General features: G+C 36.1%; 1 protein-coding gene across 6 annotated transcripts in view; it reads right to left on the bottom strand.

Annotated features, from left to right (window-relative positions):
* REV1 (REV1, DNA directed polymerase) overlaps positions 1-26823 on the bottom strand; it is a 71664-nt gene that overhangs the window by 34091 nt on the left and 10750 nt on the right. For 4 of the 6 annotated variants that reach the window (XM_027641828.1, XM_027641799.1, XM_027641818.1 and 1 more), the window contains exons 2-11: positions 22503-22569; positions 21615-21747; positions 19701-19869; positions 13604-13753; positions 10696-11408; positions 8790-8897; positions 7173-7289; positions 2437-2569; positions 1330-1458; positions 515-669 (exon numbers count right to left, since the gene is read on the bottom strand). In XM_027641828.1, coding sequence (XP_027497629.1) covers positions 515-669; positions 1330-1458; positions 2437-2569; positions 7173-7289; positions 8790-8897; positions 10696-11408; positions 13604-13753; positions 19701-19869; positions 21615-21747; positions 22503-22559 — 1864 coding nt within the window. In that variant the 5' untranslated portion in view covers positions 22560-22569. The remainder of the gene's footprint in view (positions 1-514; positions 670-1329; positions 1459-2436; positions 2570-7172; positions 7290-8789; positions 8898-10695; positions 11409-13603; positions 13754-19700; positions 19870-21614; positions 21748-22502; positions 22570-26823) is intronic. The other 2 variants (XM_027641809.1, XM_027641846.1) reach the window with 1 other exon arrangement.

Below are 26823 nucleotides of genomic sequence, written 5' to 3'. Positions count from 1 at the left end.
ACATACTCAACTCTAGTATTAATTAGGGACAAAAACAAAAGAGAAAGGAAGGAGCCAAGTGAAAACAAATCACGAAAGTCTTTTCAGATGTGTGATTTCATATACAATACCTACTACAAATCACACAGATCCTTGCTTTCAATACCTTCTAATAATTATGCGAAATCACGTCACCTTATGAACTCTTGCTGCTATGTCCATCAGGAACACAATTTGTGCTCATTTTTCTATTTGCTGGAAAAATACAGTCACATTTCATAAAAATAAATGCAAGAATATCATACAGATGGAATTTTAGCATACTGTTTAGATAACAAAGGAGACATGATAGCGATTTTATACATTTTTGCTTAAAACTTTCCACTTATGAAGATTTTCTTGCATTTTTATTCACACTAATTTAATGTAAATGGCAACATCTTCCAAAAACACTTAAGAGTTCTAGTAAACTTACACAGCTTTGATACATTAACAAAAGCAGTCACTGCTTGTAAACAGAAATGAAGTTACTTACCCATCCCAACAGAAGCTGTGCATTTAGTTTGGTCTCTGATTTCGGTGCGGATAGCATTTGCAAATTCATCAGGAGTCAATCTGGTCTCTGTAAGGATTTCAGTGATATCTACTAGTGCTTCATCACAACTGACTGCTTCGATGTTATGAGTATAGCTATCAACACAAAGTAAAGGAGGTGAAACACCAGCAACAGCTCACCATCTGTTAAAACAAATATGTAGCAAATAAAGTCTTCCCTTTGTGGTGGCATTTCCCCGCTTATTTTGTATCACACATTACTTAGACATTAAAAACACTAAACCAGTAAACTATAGTAATGTTATTAACGTAGGACTAATTTTGACATGCATCATGATTTTAAAGGAACAGCTAGAAAAGTTGAATATTTATTTTTCATTGACAATAACAAATTTTTAGTTTTTGTTCAAGTGCATTTTAAACCAGAAAATAGCTTCTAATAGATGTTACTCCAAGAACCTGTTCTTAAGTTACTCAAAAAACACCTCTTTAAAGGATCTCACAACAAAGCAGGGGATCTGCTTCTCGTGGTGTAATCAGTAAAAAATTTAACTTTTTGGAAGTCAGATGTTGATTGTTTACAGGATTTGACGTCAAGATAAAAGAATGCTCAGAAGCATGGTGCTCAAAGTAAAAATTACTACAAAGGAAGACCTCAAATAGGAATAGGTTTATTGAAGCTGAAGAGTAACATGGAGATGAAAATATAAATTGAACAACAGCATTCAGCAATGGCAAAGAAAATAGGCTTGATAATCCTACCATGAAAGATCACATAAACAAACAGCAAGTTACCTTGCTAATATTTCATATACTGTTCGTGCAACTTCTTTGTACGCATCAAAATCATATGAAACCGCTTGAAGATTTGGACACAGCTTTTTTGCTTGGCCAAAAAACATTCCATTCTTTATGCCAACTTGTCTGAAATTAAATAATAAAAAAACCTCAAGTAAACATAGCGAAAACTTTTCCACAAATTAATAGGGAATATTTTCAAATTAATTATTTGTCTTTTCCCCAAAAGATGGGAAATGGAACTCAGCCTAACTGCTAGCAACTTAATAGGTAATAAAATAACTGCAAACAGAGCATTTGAATCAGCTGTGTAATATTCAGCCATGGAGCATGAACAACCTGCCTTTAGGCAAATGCTGAGGACAAAGACACCAAAAAGCACTCCTTGCTATCTTCTGCCTCAAATTAAAACCACACATATGCTACAGTGACTAAGGTAGCTGGATCTTATATTCCAAGGTGCAAGCTTACATAATTAGGCTCCTGTTAATAAATAAACTTTAACTTTTTGAGATATAAATAGAAGCCTGCCTATCCTAGCAAGCTCAAGAAAGGTTCCAATGAAGAAATAATTTCTGGAGTATTATTTCCATCAGAGAAAAAGACTGTATTTCTAACACTGTGCTTGTATTTATAAAAGTTGTTTCATACTCTAAAGATTTATGTTATTGGAGATGCTCAGCATAGTCTCTGCAAGGAATGCTTTTAAGTTTAGTAGTCACACTTTCTGTCTTATTTTAAGTAAAACCTTCCGTATGTGTCATTAATTCTATAAAATAATGCAATTTTGATATAAAGACATGGAGATAACATTATGAAATCAACAGCATCACAGTGAAAAGCATAAGGTTTTCTTTAATGGGCTTTATTTCAAGTAACATGTAGGTTGAGAGCTATTGAGCAGCATGTAAAAAGAAGCATCATCCATAGGGAAGACTTTCTGTTAAATTCTAACCACCTAACTACTAATTCTAACTACAACGTCGAACACATAAAACTTCCTCTCTAGATAAATTTAAAGAAACTAACAACTGCTATTTTTGGACATCTTATGCCTATCTGTATGAGACTTTTCAAGCAAACTACTGGGTAACTTTTACCTACCTGGCTTCATAACTACAGGAAGCTATTTCAGCCATGGACAGAACAGTGAGATCAAAGTCAGCTCCATTTAAATGTGCGGAATCCGGATGCTCCCAGACTGATGAGTCCAACTTATCAGGTACTTTAATTTCTGCTGGGAAAATAAAATTTATCTTTACGTTATTTTTCCCAAGAATTCAACAGAATGAATGTAAAGAAAATAAAAACTATGCATTTTATTTTACAATTTCTATACTGTTACCTATTTATGAAGAGGTTCTCAATTCTATATTGATTCATATCATGGACCAGAAAAAAACCAAGACCCCTTCCCCCGTAATGTCTCTCTGCGGATAGGTCTGTACATACTACTAAAAAGAATATCAATAGAAAATTCCATTTCTATTTTCCCCCAAATTACTAGATAGCAGCTTGTTGGTGACTACATACATCATACTGTAAAGTAAGAATGATTAGCTTTAGTGACTATAAAAATAATCAAACACCTGTGACTAACTGCTACAACCATAACCTGTAAACAAATACAAGACACTAAAAAATTTACCAACTGCTTGGCTAAACAAGAAGACTTAGTTATGTTCCTTTTTACAAAAAGCACACCTATCACCAGAACACTGAAATTGCACACAGAATAAAAATCCACTTTTTATCATACTTAAAATTATTTTTCTAATAGTCTAAATACCAAAAGTGATTTTTAAGAAGTGAAATAACCAGAATGCTAACTAGGTTAAATGCAAAAACACTGGCTAGAAACTTATATTTCCTTTAACACTCTTATGGAGATATTAATTAAAAGAACTTCTGCTTTTACTTACTAATAATTCTCTTATTAGGATATGTCAACTTCTTTCAAATATCACCATAAATTTATCTCAGATTGAAATGACACAATTATAAATACTGCAACCCCAGACTTTAAATGAGACAGACCGACCCTAATTCTGTAAAACTTTACTGCCTGTTCTTATATAAATTTTAAAGAATCTCCAGGCCCACTAGGTACTAGGTACTAGACAGAATTCCACGACACTGAATAATGGGAACAAGTAAAGGATTTTGCATTTATTTCTATCTGGGTTTTCACAGTATGTAAACCTCGATATACTTGTTATACTCTAAATACAGATCAGCTTTAAAAAAATTAATAGATGCAAAAACTATTATGCTCTCCCAAACTCCCATTAGAATCAAAACAACGAGGTATCATACAGAAAAAATACTTCTATTTATTTAAAATGAAATCCACTATGCAGTTCTTTTTCATTACCGTAGTCCATTGAATACCACACACCCTTGTAATATAGTAAATGGGGACTTTGTTCTTCAGAGTGCCACCATGCCAAACTGTATTCCACAGGACTAACAACTCACACACTGACAAGCTGACTGAAGGAAACATGGTGCTACGTGCACATACGAGTAGCTATTAAACCAGAGAAAGTGGTGTAATGAGTGAGTGGAGATAGCTGGGGTAGAGCCTGATTCATGTGAAAAACTGCTTTTATTCAGAATTTCTGCTAAATTTCTGCACCTTTTTATGTCTTAAATATTTTAATGTATGATGAGCTCAATAAGTTACCTAAGATGTCTGCAACTGAAAATTAGAGCAAAATTATGCCCCAAATAAAGATAAGAATGACAAGAACAACTTCTTTAGTCCATGCCTTCCTGTGCCCTGGCCTGAGATGTTGCTGTCATCTTGTCTATCTTCACTGGGTTCGTCGACTTTTTCCACATCGCAGCAGAGCAGATCCCCCCATGAGCTGATGGAGTCACTTCATGTGAAATTCAGGGCAATGCAGAACACATTGTCCTCAATAGAAGGCAAGGTAGAGAACCTCTCATCAAAAGCTGGGAAACTAGACAGGCACATGGTGAATGTGGAGCAACGGATGGAGAAATCAGAGGCCAGGACCCAAGTCTGTGAAAAAGAAATCGCTGAGAATAAATCTGTGACTAATATGATGGTTTAAATCTGCTGCTCTTTAGAAGGAAAAGGGAGATACTAGGGTTGAGGGAAAGGAAGCCTAGAAAACATTCACATCTTGGGCATCCTGGCCATGGAAAAGAGACCCCAAACTATGAATCCTGATCAACATATGTTAATCTTTTTTCTTTAGAACATGAATGTTAAAGATGGCACGTAAGTAGAGAAGTAATTTCTACTACCCCGAAAGCCTATCTCCAATTTGGCGACTTAGGGTGAGAATGACAGCAAGCTTTTAAATTTAAAAGTTATGCATTTTTGGATGAATTAATACAAGAAAAAGAAAGTATTTCATAAAAGAGTCAAGATTCTATTGGCACTAGATATTTCTCTTGCAATGCAGATCAAAGCCAAAGTATCAGTATCACTAAAGAAGTAATTTACAAATAAATAAAAAAAAAAAAAGTAGCTGAAGCAGCAGAATTCAGTATTTGGTCAAAAGTGATTCATAAGGATTTGGGGTTTTTTGTTTGGTTTCTTTTGGTTGTGTATTTTTTGAGGGGGTGAAGTGCTTTGTTTCTGTCTTTTTACTTGGTTTTTAATTTGGAACCTTTTTTCAAATAAGCAAGACCTGGAGAAAGCAAAATCAGAGAATACCTGGAAAATATGAAGCACAAAAAACCAGTGGGTTCCATGTTGAAGCATGGATGTAAAAATGTGCTCATGTTCTGTTGCTCCCAACTATCTTTTCATCTCATTTTATAACACGTTCCCATTGTGTATGTTTAATGGCCTAATTTAGCATTTGTATTTTTGATATTTTAGAAAAAGCATTTTTCCATGCAATACATGTGCCTACTGGACCGTGTATCCCTCTGGCATGGCACAGTTAAACATATGCTGTGAAGGGTCAGTGGTGTTTGAGAAGCCTAATCAGCAATTCCACCTTTTCATCTAAGACCACAACTAACTGTAATTTCTTTGCCCCAAAAGGAAGACAAGCCATGTACTTATGAGAATGCAAGCAGAAACAACAGGTTGGGGTTTTTCTGTTGATAAAACCATTGCACATGGAGATAAAAATTAACAAAGAGACTAAAAAATATTATGGACTGCAGCTAATGAAATAGAGACTATAAAAAGAGTGGTAGGAAAAAATCCTTTCACCAAAACAACAGGCTGCACAATCAGCCTAAGTATCAAGAAAGAAAGAGCTAGCTGCCTGCCTGTGTGCAAGCCAGTGAGATTGGATGCTGAAGTTAAAGAAATGAATGTGTGGATATCCAGAAAAAGCTGCCACAGTAAGAAACTGAGCTTGTTACACAGTGAGGTTGAACTCTGTGTAACCTTAAGCAACACATACAGTAGAAGAGATACTACTGAATTTGTGAATCATAAAGAACATCCTAGTATCAGCTGAACTTCTGTAATTTCACCACCTCACTCTCCAAACATCACTTGATTGTATTAAGTCACACCCTTATCCAGTGTAAGATCCTAATAAAAGTTAGGTAGTCACTGTATAAAACTGAACCACCAATGAATACTTCATACACAAGCTATACTACAGAAAATCCAACTCTAAAAACCACAGCTATTTCTGCCTGGTGCATACTGAAAAGTCCTTAAAAACTTAAAGGTCAATGGGTTCCACATAGATATATTCTACCTCAGTTTTGAAGTGTTCTTAAACTACAGCAAAACCACAAAGAAAATGGCATCACTTCCAGTAATATGTTGCTTCCAAATGCCTTAAAAAAACCCCAATCCAAACTGGAAATTTCCAAAATACTAATGTTTCATGATCAACCATGGAAGAACAACCTGCCTTTTCCCCCCTCTTGTATCACCAAAATAACTCACTGAGGTGTAAACTTTATAACAACAATATTTGTTATGACAAGGTTGGTAAAAACTGCATATACAAAGGAGAAACTCAGCATCCAAATCTTAACTGAAATTAAATAGCAGCTGCCCCTTGTATACACACTTCTACCAACCTCGTGTTAAAAACTAAGCTTCAAGATGATTAAACAGAATGTTGTTGGCCACTGAAGTTGCCAATGTTTAGCAATATACTTTCTCATACTAAATACAGTTCAGGCAGTATAATAATAAAACTTGTTAATAAAACTATGGTTTGTTTACATTAGTACACTACTACTTGAGGACACAAAAAGTAACACATTTCTAAATTACTGCAGGCAAGTATGGAATTCTCAAACTACAGTAGATGCCCTGGTTTTCAGGAAACAAAGTACCGAACAAACAGAACTCACGGAAGTTGCACAGACTTTCCAAAAACCTAAAATGCTCTAAGGACCACCCAAATTAACTCATTGTACACAGATATTCTACACATGCAACTCAAAAGCCAACTTCAATCAATTTCTCACTGGCCATATGCTGTTGTTTCTAATTTCACAGTAAAAAAACTGTAGTAGATTTTTAAAATTTATTTTGTACATTCTTCTCTATAACTAACTTTCTGAGAAAAAAAGTGATCCTGGACAATCTGTATTTATTTCTTATTTTAAATAACTACTTAACATTCATCTTAACCTCAATGGAAGTGAGTAAAACCTAAAATTACCCTAAAATAATTTACCCATACTGAGCAAAGCTAACTAACAAGAAGTCATGGCACTGTGCTATTCCTGAGGCCACAGTGCACCATGCTGTCCAAAGGTATTTCTTTTCTGAAATCCCCCAAATGTATCCATGGTGCACTTTATTAATAGTTTTTAAGGAAAAAGTCTTTTATAACAGCAGTTAAAAACATACAGACAGACAGACTTATCTGTACCTGCTTTGCCATTCAATAGCTTATTCTGGTAATATTGCTGTTCAAGCTGGGGGTTTGCACCAGGGCGCAGTGGTGCTTTTCCTGCACCTCTGTTGCTAGTGACAGCTACTGGCTTTCCTATGGAAAAAAAATGCATATACTTAAAAGTCAACATCTATAATAGCTTACATTTTAATAACAGCACAACTAGGATAAGATCATAAAGCCTTTTAATTTATTTTTTATAGTTTCTTTCAAGCTTATATGCTCCTACAGCATTAAAGAAGAAACAGGTATGAAAGTGACTTGGAATTGTGACAACAAATCTGATGTCTTAATTGCAGTCACGTGTAAAAAAGAAAAGTTTTCCAGGAGTGAAAATACAGCTGTAAGAGTCTGCCTCTAGTAACAAGTACAAATGGAAGCTGTGAAACTTCACCAACAACCTAATGATTCACTAGTTAGATACAGCAAATATCGTACTGATTTTAAAAACTTCAACATGTTTATTAGCTAAGTAAACCAGAAGAATACCAAAACACTCTGTTCCACTTGTTTAACTGTACAAAATCAAATCTTTAGAAAACTTTTGACTTTTCTGTAGTATCAACACCTCCATGGTGTTTTTAATGGAAGCTAATTTACGCACTGGAAGTTCTGGCAGACTTCTGTGGAACAGAAAAAGTATTTGCAGAAAAGTCCTACGTTCTTTATATTCCAGTAATGGAATTTGAAACTTGGCAGGAAATAAGGTTTTAAAGTTCCAAATGTAGCAGGAGTATCTTTTTCCTGCCTTTGGACAGAAGAGAGCAGAGGAATCATATGTACAGCTTACTCTTTTTCCCAAGGTCTGTGACAGTTGGGTGTGAGATGGTCACCACCGCATCGAGTCTTCAGACTTGTGCATCACTGAAATCCAGTGTTTGCACCGAACAACTAGGATCTCCATTTCTGAATGGTAAATTTGTAATAAACAAACCCACCAAAACTTGCTAAGGTGCTCCACTAACTCTCCTATGTCCTAAGGATGATCATACAATTCAGGCTTCTAAACGCCTTCTGAATTGTTCAGCTTCAGGTCTTATAACACTTCACATGTAAGACAGGAAAGGGAAGGAGAAGCAAATTTTCCTTGAAAAATATGCATCAGGTAAAGAGACAATTAATTCTCAGCCTTTACCTTTCCACTTTCCTAGTTAAACAAAGCTTCCTAAACCACTTCAGGAAAATTATTAGGACATCTTTTTTTTTTTTTTTTTTTTAAAAACAGAGAGTGACCAAATCCCATTTTTGGTACAACTCAAATTTGATCTCTGATTTCTAATATGGTAAATACAAGACTCAATAAGATACGTGCAATATCACAGAGAATAGTTACTACAGATTTTACTTCTCTCTTCTTACTTTAGATACTGAAAGGAGATAGCAAGGAGAGTTCCAATTCTCTCTCCACTTGGTTTTTGGATTGTCAGAAAGTAAACGGGACAGAAACAATAAGCAGATATGAAAGTTGCATAGTCTGACTATCAAAGACGTAAGAAAAATTATTAATATGCAAAGCTAATTTTGTAAGTGTACAAGTTTGGTTTTTTAAAGGCTCAACTGAGTAAACTGTGACACACAGAATTAAGTACTGACCTTTGAGATCTGGTCTATTTCGGATAGCCACAGACACAAAGAAGCAATCCATATCCACGTGCATTATACAGCTCTGTGGCTTGGCTGAGCTCGCAACAGACACATTACCTAGTATGAAGATATACCAATAGAAAGCTTGAACCCTAATTTATACACTTTGTTACTACTCACAGTAGTCATCAAGGACTATTACAAGTTTTTACCACCTCTAAATCATAAGTATTTTTGTTTCCTCTCACCAAGAAGGTATTTACTCTGAGAAAGGTAAACATAAACAGTTCACAAACAACCTAAACAATGCATTAAACTTAAGAGTTTCTATTTTATTTTGTTATAATTAACACCTTCTACCTAACAAGTTCCCCCAGTCCAAGGAGGTTAACACATGTTGTGGGCACTGGATCTTAATTTCGCCATGTTAACACTGAATCTGGAAGAGAGAATTTTACTCCTTTTTGTTCATCAATCAAAAGAATTTTTGAAAAGATAAAAATAAAGTTTAGTTGCACTAAGAGCTACTGTTATTCTTCATGAAACACACCAAAATAAGTTGAAAACCTCCCATGCATTTGGTGCTGTACCTATACTCACATGAACATTCAGCAAAGATGAGCGAGATACCTCCAGACTGAAAACCTTACACGCCTGAAGCACTACAAATACTTCCTAGAAGTTGCAAGTCTGCATGTCTATGTTGCTGACTTATTAGAGAAGGCAATAGCTAACAAAAAAATCTTAATCTGAACAATGCATAAAGTGCAACAGTGAAAAAGACTTCAATACATCAAGTGACTGTTCGCTTAACATGTGAGTTAATTACTGAGTAATCAGAAAAATGCTTTCCTGTTTTAAATAATGTACAATTTGAACTCATTCTTTGAAAAATAAGGACTATCTGATAATGGGTGTATTTACAAATAAAGTAATCAGGTTAAGAAGCTGCAACTTGTCAACTGAAATACAGGCATTAACTATTTCAATCATCTAGGCCAAATCAAAGAGAAAATAAAAATATATTACCTAATACCATATTTTGATTAAAAATATACATCTAGGTAGTTTATAAGGTAACATGCTTGAGAACTGGGGTGTCTTAGCACAAACACAGAATCAGTTAATTGATTATCTAACAATTCTTTTAGATGTGGCAATTTATCGTCAATATATTCGTATGATTACAAGCGAATATTTTTACAGTACAAGAGTTGGAATCTCTTTAATGGTAGACAGCTAACCTTTTAATTGAGTAAGACTGTAAACAAGGGATTCTTAAGATGCAAAATACTTTATCTATATTTGTAACACTTTGCCTCTTATGAATTACACAAGTTTTTTCACTTCGGCCCTTGATGCAATAACATAAAACAATTCTCTTCAAGGCAGGTTCAGAAGTCTCATATGACACCACTACCCATTTAAACAGACACAGAGCTATATAAAACTCTTACTATCAAAAAATTTTTAATTTTAACTCACTTCCAAATGTTACTCATCTTTTAAATTTTCATGCTGAACAATAATATTTTTTCTTCTGTTTTTTCCCTACAGATTTTCACACACCAACTACAGACTCGTGTATGTTTAGATATAGATAGATATATATTAGTATTTTTTCCCCTTGATCAATCCACATATTTGGTAAAGTCAGGAATAGTATTTCTATGAGAAAGAATTCAATATAGACCAGAGTATCACATTAAGTCACATTTTAAGTTAAAAAAACCCAAACAAAGCCAAAAGCAGTTGGATCAGTTAGTTTTCACTGCATCCAAGTCAGCAAGTTTTTCCAGATAGTCTGACTGTAATATGAATATTGAATACTAACCTATGTAGTCTCATTTAGACATTTAATGTACAAAGATATAAGGCATCTTCTCAACATAAACCTCCTTAAACAAGTATCTACCTGTGTCAGTTTTAAGTGCAGACCTGCCTGCTTTCCATTTTTTTAATTTTTCCCTTCCTGGAAAGACACCGCTGTTTTTTCTCTGCAGGCTGTTGACAAACTCTGTCAATTCACACTTCCACGTTGATATATGATGCAGTCTTGAACGTGAATAAAAATCAGAAATAAAACTACAATCTGAAGGTTTGGACACAGGTAAGGAAGCTGCCTTGCTAGGAGCAGGTACAGAAGTGCTTTTTGTGCTTGAAGGCCCCTGAACAGTGGAGTGGTGAGCACCATTTATTTTAGTATTACTGTGCAAAAATGAAGATGAGGATGAGTTACTCATAGTCCTGTGTGGACTCCACGAAAAGTCTGTATTTTTGTTGCTTTGCTGCAACTGCTGCATTGTGCAGTCTCTAAAGTCAACCATGCCTTTTTCAGTCTTCCCCTCCTCCTGCACAGGGCCTGGAGAGAACCTGCTTGCAACACCGTTGCCGGAGGGCACCAAGCAATCCTGTGTCTTTAAGGCACTGGTAGAAGTGTGTGTGTGTCCGTTAAAAATGGCAGTGCTGTCTTTATGAGACTGAATCCCATTTTGTTTCCGTATGGGAAGAATCTCCTCCAGTTCTGTAAATCCAAAATCGTCACTTTCTTCTTCCTCTTCTTCATTCCAGCTACTTATTCCATTGGGTGTGATCTCATTTTCCATTTCGCACTTTTTAATATGATTTCTGAAACAGATACAATGATTAAATACTGTATCTTTTATAAATAAAGGCACATTTACAAGTCATTTCAAGTGCTAAGTATTTATGTTCCTAATCATTCTCGGTATATACTTAAGTATTTTTTACATTCCAAAGACAATTATCTCAAACTTTGAGCCACATCCTCTCAATGGCACAAAATACTGTATAGCCATATCAAAGATTTTGCAGATTTCATCTATTATTAACAGCACTACCAGGAGTTTACATGAGAGTGACCATGTTCACATTAGAAAAGCTGCTGACAAGGCCTTTAATTTGGCAAGAGGTCTCCAACTGGACTGCAATAATTATTTATGTGTTAACAGAACTGTACTACCATGCACAGCATGAATGCTGCAGGAATATGCAAACCATCAGAAGGAGTTGTATTTTTATCAAAAGATGTGATTTTCCTTATCTAGTTACAAACAAACAAGAAGAAAGGTATACACAAAAAACTCTTTTTTAGAGAATTATTTTCACAGAATCACAGAATATTCTCAGTTGGAAGGTATCCACAAGGATCATGGAGTCCAGTTCTTACGTGAATGGCTCGTACAGAGATACCACCTAAGACTAAGGCATTTTTTACGTTTTTTCCTCAATGAAAAAAATCAAATATGTTCTTAGCTTTTGATAAAAAACAAACAAACTACTTTCCAACTTTTAAGCATATAAACCAAAGTATTCTGCCACAAGTGCACTGAAAATTTACATTTACTCTGACAGTGTAAAGACAAAGCTTTCACTCAAAAAATTAACTCTGGGTATTAAAACCAAAGCTTTCAAGAGTTGTACAAACTCTTGATCTGCTGAAAAAACCCAACAAACCCAACTATCACTCCCAACTCCCAAAGCTAGCAATTTAAATACACAAAAAGAGGTGGGAAATAGTTAGCTATCTTGTATGGTAGTTAAACCAGAAATCCGATTACTTGTGACAACAATTTGGTTAAGATTATCAGAAACATAAATTATATTAAACACATTATTTTTGAGGAGTTGCATGGTTGAAAATAGTATATTCAGTGGCATATACTCAGCATCAGTGGATAGGGTAGGATTTTAAACTCATGTTTTTCAGACTAAACTGATAATTTCAGAAGTCTGAATATTCTCGTCATAGAAAAAAACTTTAACAATGCAATAATAAGAGGTGATGGTGATTGTACCACTCATGGTTTAAAATACTGGTATGAAATACTGCTCAGGGTATTTATTTTGTGGGACTGATTTTATTTTTCCTAAATGTAAACAAATCCCACTCATGTAGTAGAGTCTCCTCAGCATTATGCATAACTGGATTTTAAATAAATCAGCTGACTGTGGAAGAACTCAGTACAAATCAGAAAATACAGTATCTTGTACAGTATCCTTGGCCCAGTTTGAGCAGTAGCATTGAACCAGATGACATCCAGGTATCTTTTCCAACCTAAAACATTCTATAATGTTATGATTCTTGCCTCTAAAGAACAAACATGTACTTCTGAAAAAGGTGCAGGAACCTTTTTACGAAAAGAAAAAGAAATCCAGAGAAGAGTTCAAGTGGAATGTTTCTTTCCAAATTCCAACTCCTCTGCCAGTTAAAAAGTTCCACCGGTGCTTTCTGTTCTAGTTTCTTTCTCAAGGTCTTAGGCCTTTTAGGACACTTTTTTTTTATATTGTAATTTCATTTTTTAATCCATCTTCTCTCTCAAGCGTGACTTAAACCTTGCTGTTAGCATATGTAATGTATGCTGTGACTTTTTTTTTTTTTAATGACACTAAAGAAAGAGCTTAACAACTAGTATACATTTATATTCATTCCTAGGCACCTTTAGCAAAAGTAGTCAAATGATACCAGTTTTTTATTTTTGCAATAAAAACCTACTTTTCAGTGTCACTAGACATAATCCTTTAATGTATGCCTGTTGCCTCCATACAGATATATTATATCCTAGGACACCTAGGTGATATTATCATGCAAACTGTAGTCCACAGACTAGAGACAAGGCTTGAAGTCAAGGTAACTGTAGCTCTGCCCTCAACTATATAGCTACAGCTTACTTTTAAATTTCAGTGCCTCAGAGCTTCCCTCATAAAGCTGAAATGAACTTTAAAAATGCTATATAGTTATAAATGCAAACCCATCATGGGTGAATGATGAGCATCTGCATTGCAGGATCTAAAACACTTACACCCTGTTGAGATCTTTAGCTATATTGCTTGGACCTGGCATGGCATCTTCAGGTTTGCATATGCTGTTAAAGTTGAGACCTTTTTGAACACTTGACTGCTTGGTGTAAAGCTGATAGGGAATGTGCGAGAGGAGACGTCCAGCTTTAATGCTGAAACAAAAAAAAAAAGGAACAGGTTACTGTCTAAGAAATTTTTAAAAAAACCCAACCTTCTATGCTAAAAAAAAAACCCCTCACGTGCAACAAACTATTACTTTGGTCACTACCTTTTGCTGTTCAGTCGTACTTGCAGTTCCTTCCACAACCCCTTTCCCACCTCTAACTGGATTGAACTGAAAAGTAATTTGTGATGTGGTGACTGGTACTACAAAAGATATTTGCACAGTAATGTTGTTCTCTTGTCTACATCCATTTCTCTTTCCAACTGACACATACAAAGCACACAAAAAGCTTAAATATTTAATTTAAACCCCAAAATAAACAGTCAAAAAAGCCATGATGAGTGGTCCAGGTTATTCCACCTGAACAATGTTGATTGAGCTCTTTAGCTTGGAACAATGCGAATGCACATGTTCTAACCAAATTTGGGTAGAATTTGAAAAAAGTCAGCTAGGATGTGGTTCACTATTAAAAAAGAACTACTTTTTCCATTCCACAGGGCTAATTACCCCTTCTTGTGAGAAAAAACACTGATGCAAGCTAGACAGAATAATTTCTAAACACACTTTCCATAAATATCTACAGCAATCATTCCAGTTATATCCCGTTGTGTTGCAATGTATCTCCCTCTTCTTTTTCTTCTTCCACTGAAACTGCAATTATATTTAAGTAACTGCTAAATTCCTTAGGGAAGTCACACACTTAGAAGGGATGTCATCTCAAAAATACACAACAGTATTGTTGCTGGCAGTAGTTCACTTCTTTGTATACAACTCTTCACACTGAACACTGAGTCAGAGATGCTGAAACTTCTTAGAGCAGAGGAAGCTCTCCCATATCAAAGCAGATTAATAGTAGTACTTAGTTTTGAAGATACAACTGGATTCAAACTTTTTAAGAGAATTTAGCTCAGTGGCAGATACTGTTCTTCAATACCTGAATTCTTTCTCTCGGAGATGTGCTTTTTAACTAGCTCAGATCTGTACTACTGCCAGGGGAGCTGAACAGTAGAACAAAAGCCCTTCGGAGCTTTCTTGCTGCAATTAGAGAAGAATATAGTGGGAGATCACATTTCCCAGTTAGATAAATTAAAACTAGTTACGCATATACAAAGAGACCTGGTAAGGTTTCTCTGGAAATAGGATAGTAAGAACAGCCTCAACAACTCACCAATTAAATATTGTTTGATACATACATATATAGCATTCATAAAGGAATATAATTTACATTTAACATTGCCAAACAGAGTTAAAAATACACAGGTAGAGTTCAAAAGCTTTCTCGTACAGAAAGTAGTGATGCAGCAACTAACGCCTGATTAGACTTTTTCTCCTATCACGTAATATTTCAAAATAGTTGCTGCAATTTCAAGATGATTAAAAAGCCCACATTTATTTAAGAACTGGTTCATGACTTCAAGATTTTAGCTACTGGAATAGCTGCATTACTAGATGAATCCACAGTTGTTTTTTACCAAACTGTAATTAAGATACAGCAATAGGAATCCTATTTTAGATGTGTCATTCAGTATCTTTCCCTGTTTCACATTCCCTGGATCACAGAACTCAATCACTGAAAAATTTAGGTTGAAAAGGACCTCTGGGGGTCTCTAGTCCAAACAGTGATCAAAGTAGGGTTATCTTTGAAGTCAGATCAGCTTGGTCAGGGCTGAGTCCACCCAAATGCTGAGTATCTCCAAGGGCAGAAATTCCACAACCTCTCTAGGCACCTGTTCCACTGCTTACTCTCTGTTACTGTGAAAAATCTTTTCCTCATACTCAGTCAAAATTTTCTTCAGTGCAACTTGTGACTATTGCCTCTTGTCCTTTTGCTGTGCATCTTGAAGATCTGGCTCCACGCTCTCCATAACCTCCATACAGGTAACAAAAGGCAACAATCAGATCTCCTCCTAGTCTTCTCTCCAAGTATAACAGAACCAGCTTCCTCAGTCTCTCGATATGTATCATTTTTCAGGCCTCTATTCATATTAGTGGTACTCCTCTGAATTCACTGCAGTTTGTGAATATCTTTCTCCTACTGTGAAGCGCAAAATCAGACACGGAACTCCAGATGTAACTTCAGAAGTGTTGAACAGATTGGAAGAATCACTTCCCTTGACCTGCTGGCAACGGTCTTGCTAATGCAACCCCCATATGCTGTTAGTGTCTATCTCCACAGGGGCACAACTGCTGCTCCGTGGTCACCTTGTAGTCCCCCTGGATTCTTGAGTACTTCCCTACAAGGGTGTAAGTGAGTCCCTAGCCTGTCTGGTTGCATGAAATAAATTCTGTCTCGTGTTCAGGATTCCATATTTTATTTTGTTGAATTTCATCAAGTTTCTGCCATCCCATTCCTCCAGTCTGTTGATACTCTCCAAAGGGCAGCCCTGCTCTGCAGTATAACCAACTGTTCTCTTCCAAGTCATCCACAAACTTGCTAAAGGTACTTTTCAGTGCATCACTAATGTCCATGTTTTAATGAAGACATTAAACTGCATGTGCCCTCGGTATCAACCCTTCAGAAATGTCCCTTGTAAGCATTTGCTAGTTTGACTCTGAACTGTTGAGCACTACTGTCTAAGTGAGGCAGTCGAGCCAGTTCATCACTCAGCTAGCAGCCCACTATCCAACTGGTTATCTCCCCAGTTTGTCTTAAATAATGCAAGAGGGAATTGTGTCAAAAGCCCTAGTGCAGTCAAAGCAAATCTACTGCTCTCCCATTGTTCAGTCACCTCACCCACAGAAGACAACCTGGTTGGTCAGGCATGACTTGCTACCCTAGACAGAGCTTTCAGAAAGGTATCTTCCATTCTTCAGTGACTGTGATGACGCTGATCACACTGAACTTCCCTAGATTCCCTGTAACCTTCCTTTGCTTTTTGAAGACAGTGTGACATTTGCCTTTTATCCGGTCTTCTGGAAAACCTCATCTGATTGCCGCGAATTTTCAAAAATGACAGAGTGGTATAGCACTGGTATCAGCCAACTTCTTCAGCTCCCTTGGGTGCATTTTATCTGGTACGGTAGAGTGTTTCCTTAAGTGAACCGTAATTTATGCTTCATATACCTTTGGTAGCATTTCTCTTCTCCAAACTGCCACTAGACATACAGGCCTTCAAGGTGTGAAAATAGACCTTGTCACTAAACACTGAAGAAAAGGCAGCATTGAATACCTCCGCTTATTCCATATCCTTTGTCATGAGGTTGCCCCACTATTCAAGAGCAGGTCTGCTCCATTTGCTTCCAATATAGCTATAAAAGCCATCTCCTTCCCCTTCAGCTTACTATTTCCCCACAAAAATTACTGTGCCAAAGTAAAGTGGCATCTCTTTCAAAAGCTGTACTTTTCTAAGACTGATAGCTTTTATTTATTCAAGAGTCATACCAGACTAATATTTTTTTTAATTATTTTAAACTATTTTCTTCACATTTTTGTTAGATTAACACAGTTCTTTACAAAAAATATTCACTCAATTTGAAAATCAAAATATGATGCTAATTAAACCGAAATTCTAGAGCTACTTGCATTTAACATCAGGTTTATTGGAGTCTGACTTCAGACCACAGTTCATATTAAGCAAAGCTTTTAATGCAGCAATAAACTTCAACATATGCCTTACCATGCTTGGATAAGTTACTCTGAATAATCTTATCTTAAATAGTTCCCACAGTGTATTCCGAACTATTAACATTTTTGGTGGTTTACATTAATGTCTTGGTGGCTCTCAAATAAAAAATGAAAACAAAAGCCATTGTAATAAAGTGTTGTGGTAAGTTCATTAATCTTTGGAAAGCAGACAGATGTTATAGTGATAAGCACCAATAAAAGACAGGAATAATTCATTCCATTATAAGCAAAGAATTCAAGTCACACGCAGTAAGTAAGGAACATGGCTACAGAGTCAAGAAGCAAAACCCAAGTCACTGTATTAGCAGTCTGCAACCTGAACTCAGTCTTTTCTGTTCAGAGAATGTGGCAGGTACCATAGTGAAAAGAGACAATATGTGATTATGTGATTATGTAATTAAGGACTAAATCATAATCTGTGCACATAGGAAAAAAATCAAAGTTCCACAGACAAACAGAACTTTTCATTTTGCAATCTTGGATGACAAGACTGAATATCTAATGACACTGCTTTTACCAGCAATTTGTGACAATAACATTTTAGGGTTGATTCTTAACCAAATTAAAAAAGCCCAAACTCACCATATTGCTTACAAGAGAGCTAGAGAGGGGCTTTTTACAAGGGCATATAGTGACAGGAACAAGGGGGAATGGTTTTAAACTGAAAGAGGGTAGGTTTCAATTAGGTATTAGAAATTCTTCACTGTGAGGATGGTGAGACACAAGCAGGTTGCCCAGAGAAGTTGTGAATGCCCCATCCCTGGAAGCGCTCAAGGCCAGGCTGAATGGAGCTCTGAGCAACCTGGTCTAGTGGAAGGTGTCCCTGCCCATGGCAGGGGGGTTGGCACTAGATAATCTTTAAGGTCCGTTCCAACCCAAACCATTCTATGAAACTTGGAACCTCTATACCTACAACACATATTTCCACCAACTGATCTAAAGGGGAACATAATTTCGTATGCCATATACAGAGATGTAGTTTTTAACTACTGAGCATTCTTTAACATTGTTGAAGAAAAAAAAAAGAGGTGATGATTGTGAAATTAGCTTCTATTCCAGATTCTGAGATGAACCCTGTTCTACTGAGACAGTTAATTCCTTGTTTCCTTGTGCCCAACACCCTTTATCTGTCTATAGTCTGTTCTTCTGACTTACTCTGGAAGCACCACCTTCCAGAACCAGGTGATGCAGAATTGAACACAAGACATCATCAAAGAAAATTTTAGATTTCATACATTAGGTTCTAGCAAGTCTCTACTGAATGTATACAAACTGATTTTTCCAACTTGGTTAAAAAACCATAACAAGCTCTAATGACACCAATGACAACACCCAAATCTTTCCAATAAAACCACAAATACAATAAATTTTTCAAGTCCTTAAACTCAGGGGTGAGGCCCTAAAACTGTTTACAAATCTATCTAAAATCTCTTTGAAAGAAAAACTTGTAATTTCTGACTAAAGTTTAAAAAAATTACCTTAAAGATACATGATATGAAACAACTGAATCCAAAGGACTGAAAATGAGCAAACTGGAAACAGGAACTGCAAATAAGATTTCCCAAGTACATATGCAGAACAGTTCCCTGCGTGTTTCTGCAGGTCATCTAGGAAAGAGGCTAGTCAAGAATAGTGTGACACTGACAGAATCATTTCCAGAACATATTCCTGCCCGTTCCATTTCCCATAGGTTCCTCAGATGGAAGCAGACAGATACAAACCAGATTAACTGCTCTGAGCTTGGCTACCATCTTTTCAAGGATCTAAGGACAACTTAATTGATCTTATATCTTCCAGTGGAGGAAACAAAGAACATAAGTTCTTTGTAAATAAAATGTGGGGTATTATTTTTTATTTTGCTTTGTTACAAAGTCACAACATAATAAATGTTTAGATGCATTAGTTACAATTTTATGAAAATGCTTTTCAATTGACATCCTTCTTTATTTACAGATGAAATGACACTTACGCAATGCACAAAGCAAAAAGTTAAAAACCAATCACCTAATACTTATTTAACTGAGATGACAGCTGGTCAGCTGGTTGGATACTAAATGGAATCACTAGGATAATGTTCAGTTTCCTGATATGCTTGAGACTTTTTGACTGTTCTTAGTGAAGTTTCTCACGAAACAATTCCCAAGAAGCAAATCTTCAATGTAACAGTGATATTTTTACAGTTGTTACAAAGACAGATTAATTTTAAACTAACCCATAATCTCAAAAGGCAATCTTCTGTAAGGTTTTTTTTTCAGATTTTTTTTTCTCGCCCAAAAGGAGAAATCTCCAAATGCAATAGACTTAAACTCACCTTTCCATGATCCACTCTGGTCGAACTACTTTTTCTCCTTTCAGTTCTTTTATTTTGGCATTTGGAAGATTGGTGGCAATGATGTGAGTTGTTTTTGATCTGGAATAGTACACATGGTATTGACCTCCATGTAACATCATTAGCCGTCTTAATTCATCAGCTGAGGGATCTATAAAATTAAACCCAGAAATATTCCTGTTTTGTGTCAGCAAATACAATAAGAAAATCAACTTTAATTCATAAATATGATGCCACAATCAGAAAGAGTGAAAACCACTGTTTTTCTCCTGAAAAACCTTACAAGTTCTTTGAAGAACAAATCAGAAAAACATTTTTTAAGAAATGTAGAAAACTGTCTTTTTTAAAAGACTGATTCAAAATGTAAACATTCTACTTGCTATAGAGGATTGTCCTGGACCTTCCCACAGTACGTTATGGTGGAGGGCAGGAAAAAATAAGTAAATTTAATCATAACATAACATCTACGTAACACCAAATTAGATTAACTCACATATCTTTTCACCAGAGTACGAGAAACTAGTTTATATCCAGAAGTAATAGAAAATAAATACTATTAAAAGGGTTTAGCAAATTTTACTATAAAAATTCTGCTTTACTGAAGCAGTTAACTCACTCTTTCCTCACCAGGTTATTCATGAATTGTTTTTGGGAACAGTGAATATCTTAAAAACTAACAACTCTTCTTATCTCCTGAATAGTGTTAAAAAGGGTACTTCTTCTGCAAGCAGAGGTTGGGGGAGGAGCGGGGAGAAGGCAAGAAGTTTCAGCTTTGAAAACGTTTGCAGTGGTGTCACACTGGCCCCAAAAGGTTTGAGTCAGTACAAACAATACTTGAATAGTGAATCTAGCTTAAGGCACTAAAAAAAAAGTTGATCAATACAGGAAGGAAGAAAATGTTTTTAAAGTGTACAGTTACAATTTTTTCCAGTGGTATATTGTCAATTCTCAAAATATGTCTAACATTTCATTTTACCTCTAACTTATAAGTAAAAGTAGCACACATTTTCTCCAAGTGTTATCTTTCCTACTCCAGCCTTTTGGACAAATGTCTTGCAGAGCTCTATTTAGGCACTTCTACCTTGAAGAATACACAAATGCCAGATTTTCACCAAAAAACCTGCCCGTACTAAATAACAGATTCAGACATATTAGTAGTTTAACATGTCCACCTTAACCTATTTCAGTCCGTTTGAGCCCTGTGCTTAAACCAGCATTAATCCATATCACAGAAGCTGTACACATCAGTTACATAACAGTCACAACATTCCTGGCACAGATCCTTGGAAAAGGCTTCTGGGGAGTTTAAAAAAGGCTATTAAGCTGCTTTACGGAACCCAGGAGAAGCATGAACTTAAGTAGGGTAGATTAAAAACCTTATTCCAGTTAACATGCCCTACCAGTCCATCACAGATAATGCATATATGTCTTACATCTTCCCTTGTTCCTCCTTCCACTATTAGTGGGTTCTCTGTCTCAAGCACTATGCCACTCTGAGAAAGAAAACCCCAATGTACCCACCCAAACAAAGATTTAAAGCATGCAACCCAACCATCAATATTTTGGAAAATTAAAAATTTAATATATGTAGGAATATGGAGTAAGTTAAAAGGTTTCATTTCAAATAATAAGATCATGGAACATGGAAAAATCTACTCCTATTTCTAGCAGTCATCTCTCACGTAAATGATTTAGTAAAGCAATATTTATATTCAGAATGTAATTTTATATTGAAAACCTTAATAATGAAAAACAAAGGAATATACAAAACATATACAGTAATTGTCACGTATTTTCTTAGGTGCAAACTTACGTATTTTACAGTTTTTCACTCCTATTAGGATGATAAACATTAGAACAACACAAAACAGATCCTCAAAAAAAAAAAAAGTTCACCTGTCAGGCCATTGACGTAGATGGCGACTCCACTGAAGATACTTGATGCATTTCCATCCCTCTGCTGCTGTATGACTGAATCTGACCGGAACTGATCCTCCAATTTCTTAACCTTTGCCGACATGTACCCACCCTAGTTTTTAAGTTAAAACACAACCCATGAGGTTACTCTTGTTTCCTAATGTTTACATACAGAAACTGGTCAATTATAAGATTGGAAAGGTAAGCAGCATTCCTTCATATTGAATTTGGTTGACACACAAAAGACATTCATTTTCCAAATGAAACACAGCAAATCCTCCACCATAAACTCTTATCTAGATAACTGCATCTTGTTACCAACATGGTAGGATTTATTTCATACTTCTTCTATCTTTTTCCTATAGAAAAAGATTCTATCTATATAAAAACTTATGGAATAACAAGAAAGAAGAAATAAGGAGATAATGCAAGTTTGGATGCTAAATTGGGGCTCACTGCCTAGAGAAACAATGTAGTTCTATGTATTTTCAGTTCTTAAATATACATGAGACAGTAGTAATTTATGTAAATTAGGTGCCTCAGTTATTGTCTGTCCAACTACAGAATGTGGTGGAGACAACCATAAATAGTTTTAAAATTACTTAGTGTATTTTTTTAAATGGTGATTTAAAGCTATTCAAGGGTCTGCACTTACTAATAATGCAATTTAGTGGATTATTGTGAACAAAGACTTCAAAACTTCGTAACTCAAAAATTTCTTTTGAACTTAATTATGCATTTTCAAGCAAAGCAAAAGCATTTCATTTACAGCATCCCTTTAGCACATATAAAAAAAATTGTAAAACCCTTTTAACCACAGTGCCATTTACCTCTTTAAAAAGAAAAGACACTTTGTTTTGAACATACCCATATTCCCCATCCATCGCCCTCGGCAGCCCGTTTCCGCCATCCACCCCGCCTCATCCTGAAGCTTCTGCATAGAAAGAACAATACTTGATCAATTAAATGTTCAGCATTTCAGGCCATTTACAGATAATCAAAAATATTACATTTTTTTCAACAGGCTTCACTGAAGTATGTGAGTTTCACAGCCAATCTAGAGATGCAAAAGTGCATAAAAACTAATTCCTCAGTTTTGTAGTAATGCATACTGTAGTTCCTTCTATGTATCAAAACCCACACATGTACATTTTACTGTATTCTCTCTGAACACAAAAAACTCCTTACAATGTTCAGTTTTCAATACAAATAATTAGATTCTTCCTGTTCACCACACATCTTCCATAAAAAAAAGGAGTAATAAAAGGTTCTTAAACACAACTGCTAACATTCATGCAAAGCATTGCCCAAGTCATAAACATTCTTTTATTTCCTATTTGATACCATATACATGGTATGATGCAGGTAAACTCCTCCTGGTATTAGAGACTGGATTAATTTCACCAATGGATTTACAGCTGCTTATAAAATGTCCTAAGACTTGCTGCTCCAATGCAATACAACACACAAAAGCAAAAACACCAAAGGCTGTGTTACGGTCAACAAAAAGCCAGTTGTTTAAATGACCTAGGAAGATCTATAGTTAGGTTTGTGATGTGATTCTTCGGGGCTTTTTGTTTGTTTGTATTGCTTAATAATAAATAAATAAACACAACCAGCCAAACTGCAATTTTCCTTTATGCAAGACACTTATCCCTGGACCACGAGTGGAACACAGCAGTGTCCCCAGATAAGCTATTAGTTGGTTGGAACAGAACTCTTGGATAGAAAATGTTTGGACTGTGGCCAACTGTTCCCTGCATCCAAGTGATTCACATTTACTATAGCTGCTGTAACACTGATTTTAAAATATTGATTAATGATGTAATAAGAGGTCACTATTACAGAGTTGACCTGTAAGAGGCCTGCTATTAAATCTCTCGCTTTCTAACCAAACTCATTCTCTAAACAAAAAGACTATTTTGTCTTTTAGGTCTATCAGCTCTTAGAGTATGAGGACAGGACTCTGAAATTTAAAAAAAAACCCAAAACAAAACAAAAGTGACTGCCATAAGTGTCCTATTTCATTAAATATTTAATTTATATACCCTTATCTTCCATAAAAACGCAACACATTCTGGTCATTTTCCTGTCCAGGCCTTCTACTGCCCTGTTCTGGAGACTGCCTCATTTATTGTATTAAAGTTCTGTTTCCTATGAACCTGGTTGAAAGTGAATTCTAGCTTCTCTTAAAACCCTTTTGTCCTAGAGCTACCAAACAGGCATACTCTGAAAACCAGTTAAACCATCCTGGATTGCAGGCAGGTTTGACTGCAAAACAAGACACAGCAGCAGAAAAAGTTTTTGTAAGTATGATCGTTTTCATGGACTACTGCAAATATGCCAAATTAGGTAACCACGGAGCATAGTCAAAGCAGGTACAACTATCTTGAAAAGACAAGATCCTGTTTTATGTTTCAGGACCTCTGCAAACACAAGAAGATCATGATGCACCCGGTTCTATTCTTATAGTTGTTGTAGCTTGATACATAACCGACACACATGTATGTAATTATGAAGATTAATCACATGTCAAGGAGATGAACTCTACACCAACAACCACAACAAAGCAACCCCTCCTCAGATTACTGTATTTTCTCTCTAGGTACCTGCCTTTCTTACTCAGAGACCTATTTCCAAGACATTGGGCCTTCTGAAATTAACTTCTAGTGGTTTCGATTATATGTAATAGATACCACAGAACTCTTAAGAAGCACTGAGAAAAATGAGAGGAGATGACCACATAAAATACAAAATTGACTTTTTTCCTGTAGAGGACAGTATATACTGGAAATGGCTTGATGATTTCTTTCCTATTGAAAATTTGCATTTTTCCACAGCTGAAGTCAACTTTGACATCTACCACTTCTGGCTAAGAAATTCTTGAAGAAAAGTGCAAGTTCAAAAAAACCCCATCCATTAATGAAGATGTCATCTGTTTTTAGATACTACAGATATCAGTGTACGAGCTCATAAGAGACACCACAATTTTAACTACTAATTACCCTTTCTCTCTCTTAATAAAGGATGACAAAGTGGCTACAAAAAGGAGAGAGGCTCTGTCTTCATAAGGAGCCACACGGAGAGGACGAGAGGCAACGGATACAAGCTGCACCAGGTTTCTTCTTGACATAAGAAAAATATTTTTTGGTGTGAGAACACTCAATCACGGGAACACAGGGACATGGTAGAATCCTCATCACTGGAGATTTTCAAGTTGCAATTGGACAGGGTGTTAGATAATCTCATCGAGGCTTCCTTACTCATAAAAAGTTGGATTAGTCTTTTGAGGTCACTTCCAATCTGGGCTGTTCTATGATTCTATGTCTATCAAAAAGACCTCATACAAAAATAAACTCTTACTCTGAAAAAGGCCAAAGACTGTATGAAATGCACACTCTGAATCCCAACTCCAATCACCAAGAAGATAGGATTTGATAGGTAGTTAACTCTGACCCCTAATCAGGCAACCTCCTGCTTAAACTAAACTGAACTAACTAATGCCTGATAAACTGAAGAACTGCCTTCATAAGGGTAAGCTTTTCTGAAATCTTGAAACACGTTTAATTTTTATTCAGGACACAGAGGAAGAAATATCTCTAGTCTAAAAGCCATTAGAGCTGAACAACACAGCTAGTGAAGGCCAATCCAAATAAGAATCATGGGTATGTGCCTAGTTTGATTAAAATCAGAAATGGGACAAAAAAAGCTACTTTAGGTCAGTGTGCCAAAAACATGACAAATCAACTGCTCAGAAGTCGTCTTCCTAGAGCCTGAAAAACTAGAGAAACTAGGCTGTAATGTCTACTGAAAACATCTAATAATGATATACCATTTCCTTGGTAGATGTGATTTTTTATTTAGTCCACTTAAAGTCTAAATATACAAGTTAGGAATACAGTGCTTCAGTGATTACTAGACGCCTCTGGCTCAAGTCTTGAGGGTCATGGCTTATTTTCTTAATGCTGATATGAAAGAAAACCAGGGAAACTAACTTCTCCCTTTGTAGTTCCAGAAACTGAATGATGAGTCAAGGTTTCTAGAGACTACAAAGACACCTCATTGCTAAAGACTTGCACTTACAGTGCAAATTTTTCCTTGAAAATGAAGGTAACCTCTACAGCTGTGTGATGGTTTCACTCTAGGCCTTCCTGGAGACCAGCCTGTGACCAGGAAGGAACTAGGAAGGTGATCACGGAAGTATTCCATGCTATTCCTTTACGTAACTGGAGGTATAAATAAAGCCAGCAGGAGGGACCTTGCTCTCTTCCTTTCCGGTGAGGTTTGAGAACGGGGGGTCCCTGTCTCGGTCTGGCTTATCTGGAGCTGAGGCCTACAGTGACTGCTGTTATCTGCCACGCGTGAGGGGAGAGTGCTGGGCTGTGTCTAACCATCCTGCTTGTTCAAAGGGAAGTGGTGAGATTTTGCTAATTTACCTTCAGTTGTCTGGTTGCTTAGATTGTGTAGACTTTTTTTTGGTCTTAGTCCCTTTTTTTGTCCTTTTCCCTTCTCCCTTCCCGTCTCCCCTTTTGGGGAGCTATTTAGGATTTCTATTGTGGTGTATAGCATTCTCATTGTATATATCTGTCTCATATAAATATATATATATATTTTTTGCTATAGCTTTGGCTGCTTAGGTCGGTTTTTTTTCCTTCGCTCTCTGGGAAAGCAGGTCCTTGTTGTCGGGTTTCGGGGACTTGGTGGGAAGCCAGCTCGAAACTTGTACAAGCTGCCTTGCTGAAATCTAAGGAACAAATGAGCATGAGAGATATCTTGCACAGGATACGTTCAATCAGAGGAAAATTTAAGCAAGATTTTAAATATGCTCACTGTGTCATGAAATAAGAAATGCAAGGAAGGTATGATACTCCCTCTACAGGAATCATGATGAAGGGATAAGTAAGAGAAATGCTTTGTAAAGAACCCTTGAAGTACGGGGTGGAGAAAGTGTGGGTGACTGGAAATCAAGATGGGACTTCAAACACCCATCACGAGCAGGCCAATTTCAGACAAGAATTCATTTTCCTTGTAGTTCTTTCTTATAGTATCTAACTTGTTTCAGAACAGTTTTCTCTGTTTTCACAAATTCAAGAGCACAAATGTATAGAGACTCAGTGAAAGTGAACCACCAGTTACTAGTTTTTAGGTTATTTCTAGAGCCTGAAAGACAAGGTACACAGCAACCCTC

Source organism: Corapipo altera, unplaced genomic scaffold (genome assembly GCF_003945725.1).
Source record: "Corapipo altera isolate COAL_440 unplaced genomic scaffold, ASM394572v1 0, whole genome shotgun sequence".
NCBI classification, from domain to species: Eukaryota; Metazoa; Chordata; class Aves; order Passeriformes; family Pipridae; genus Corapipo; species Corapipo altera.
This window is presented reverse-complemented; position numbering and strand designations above follow the sequence as displayed.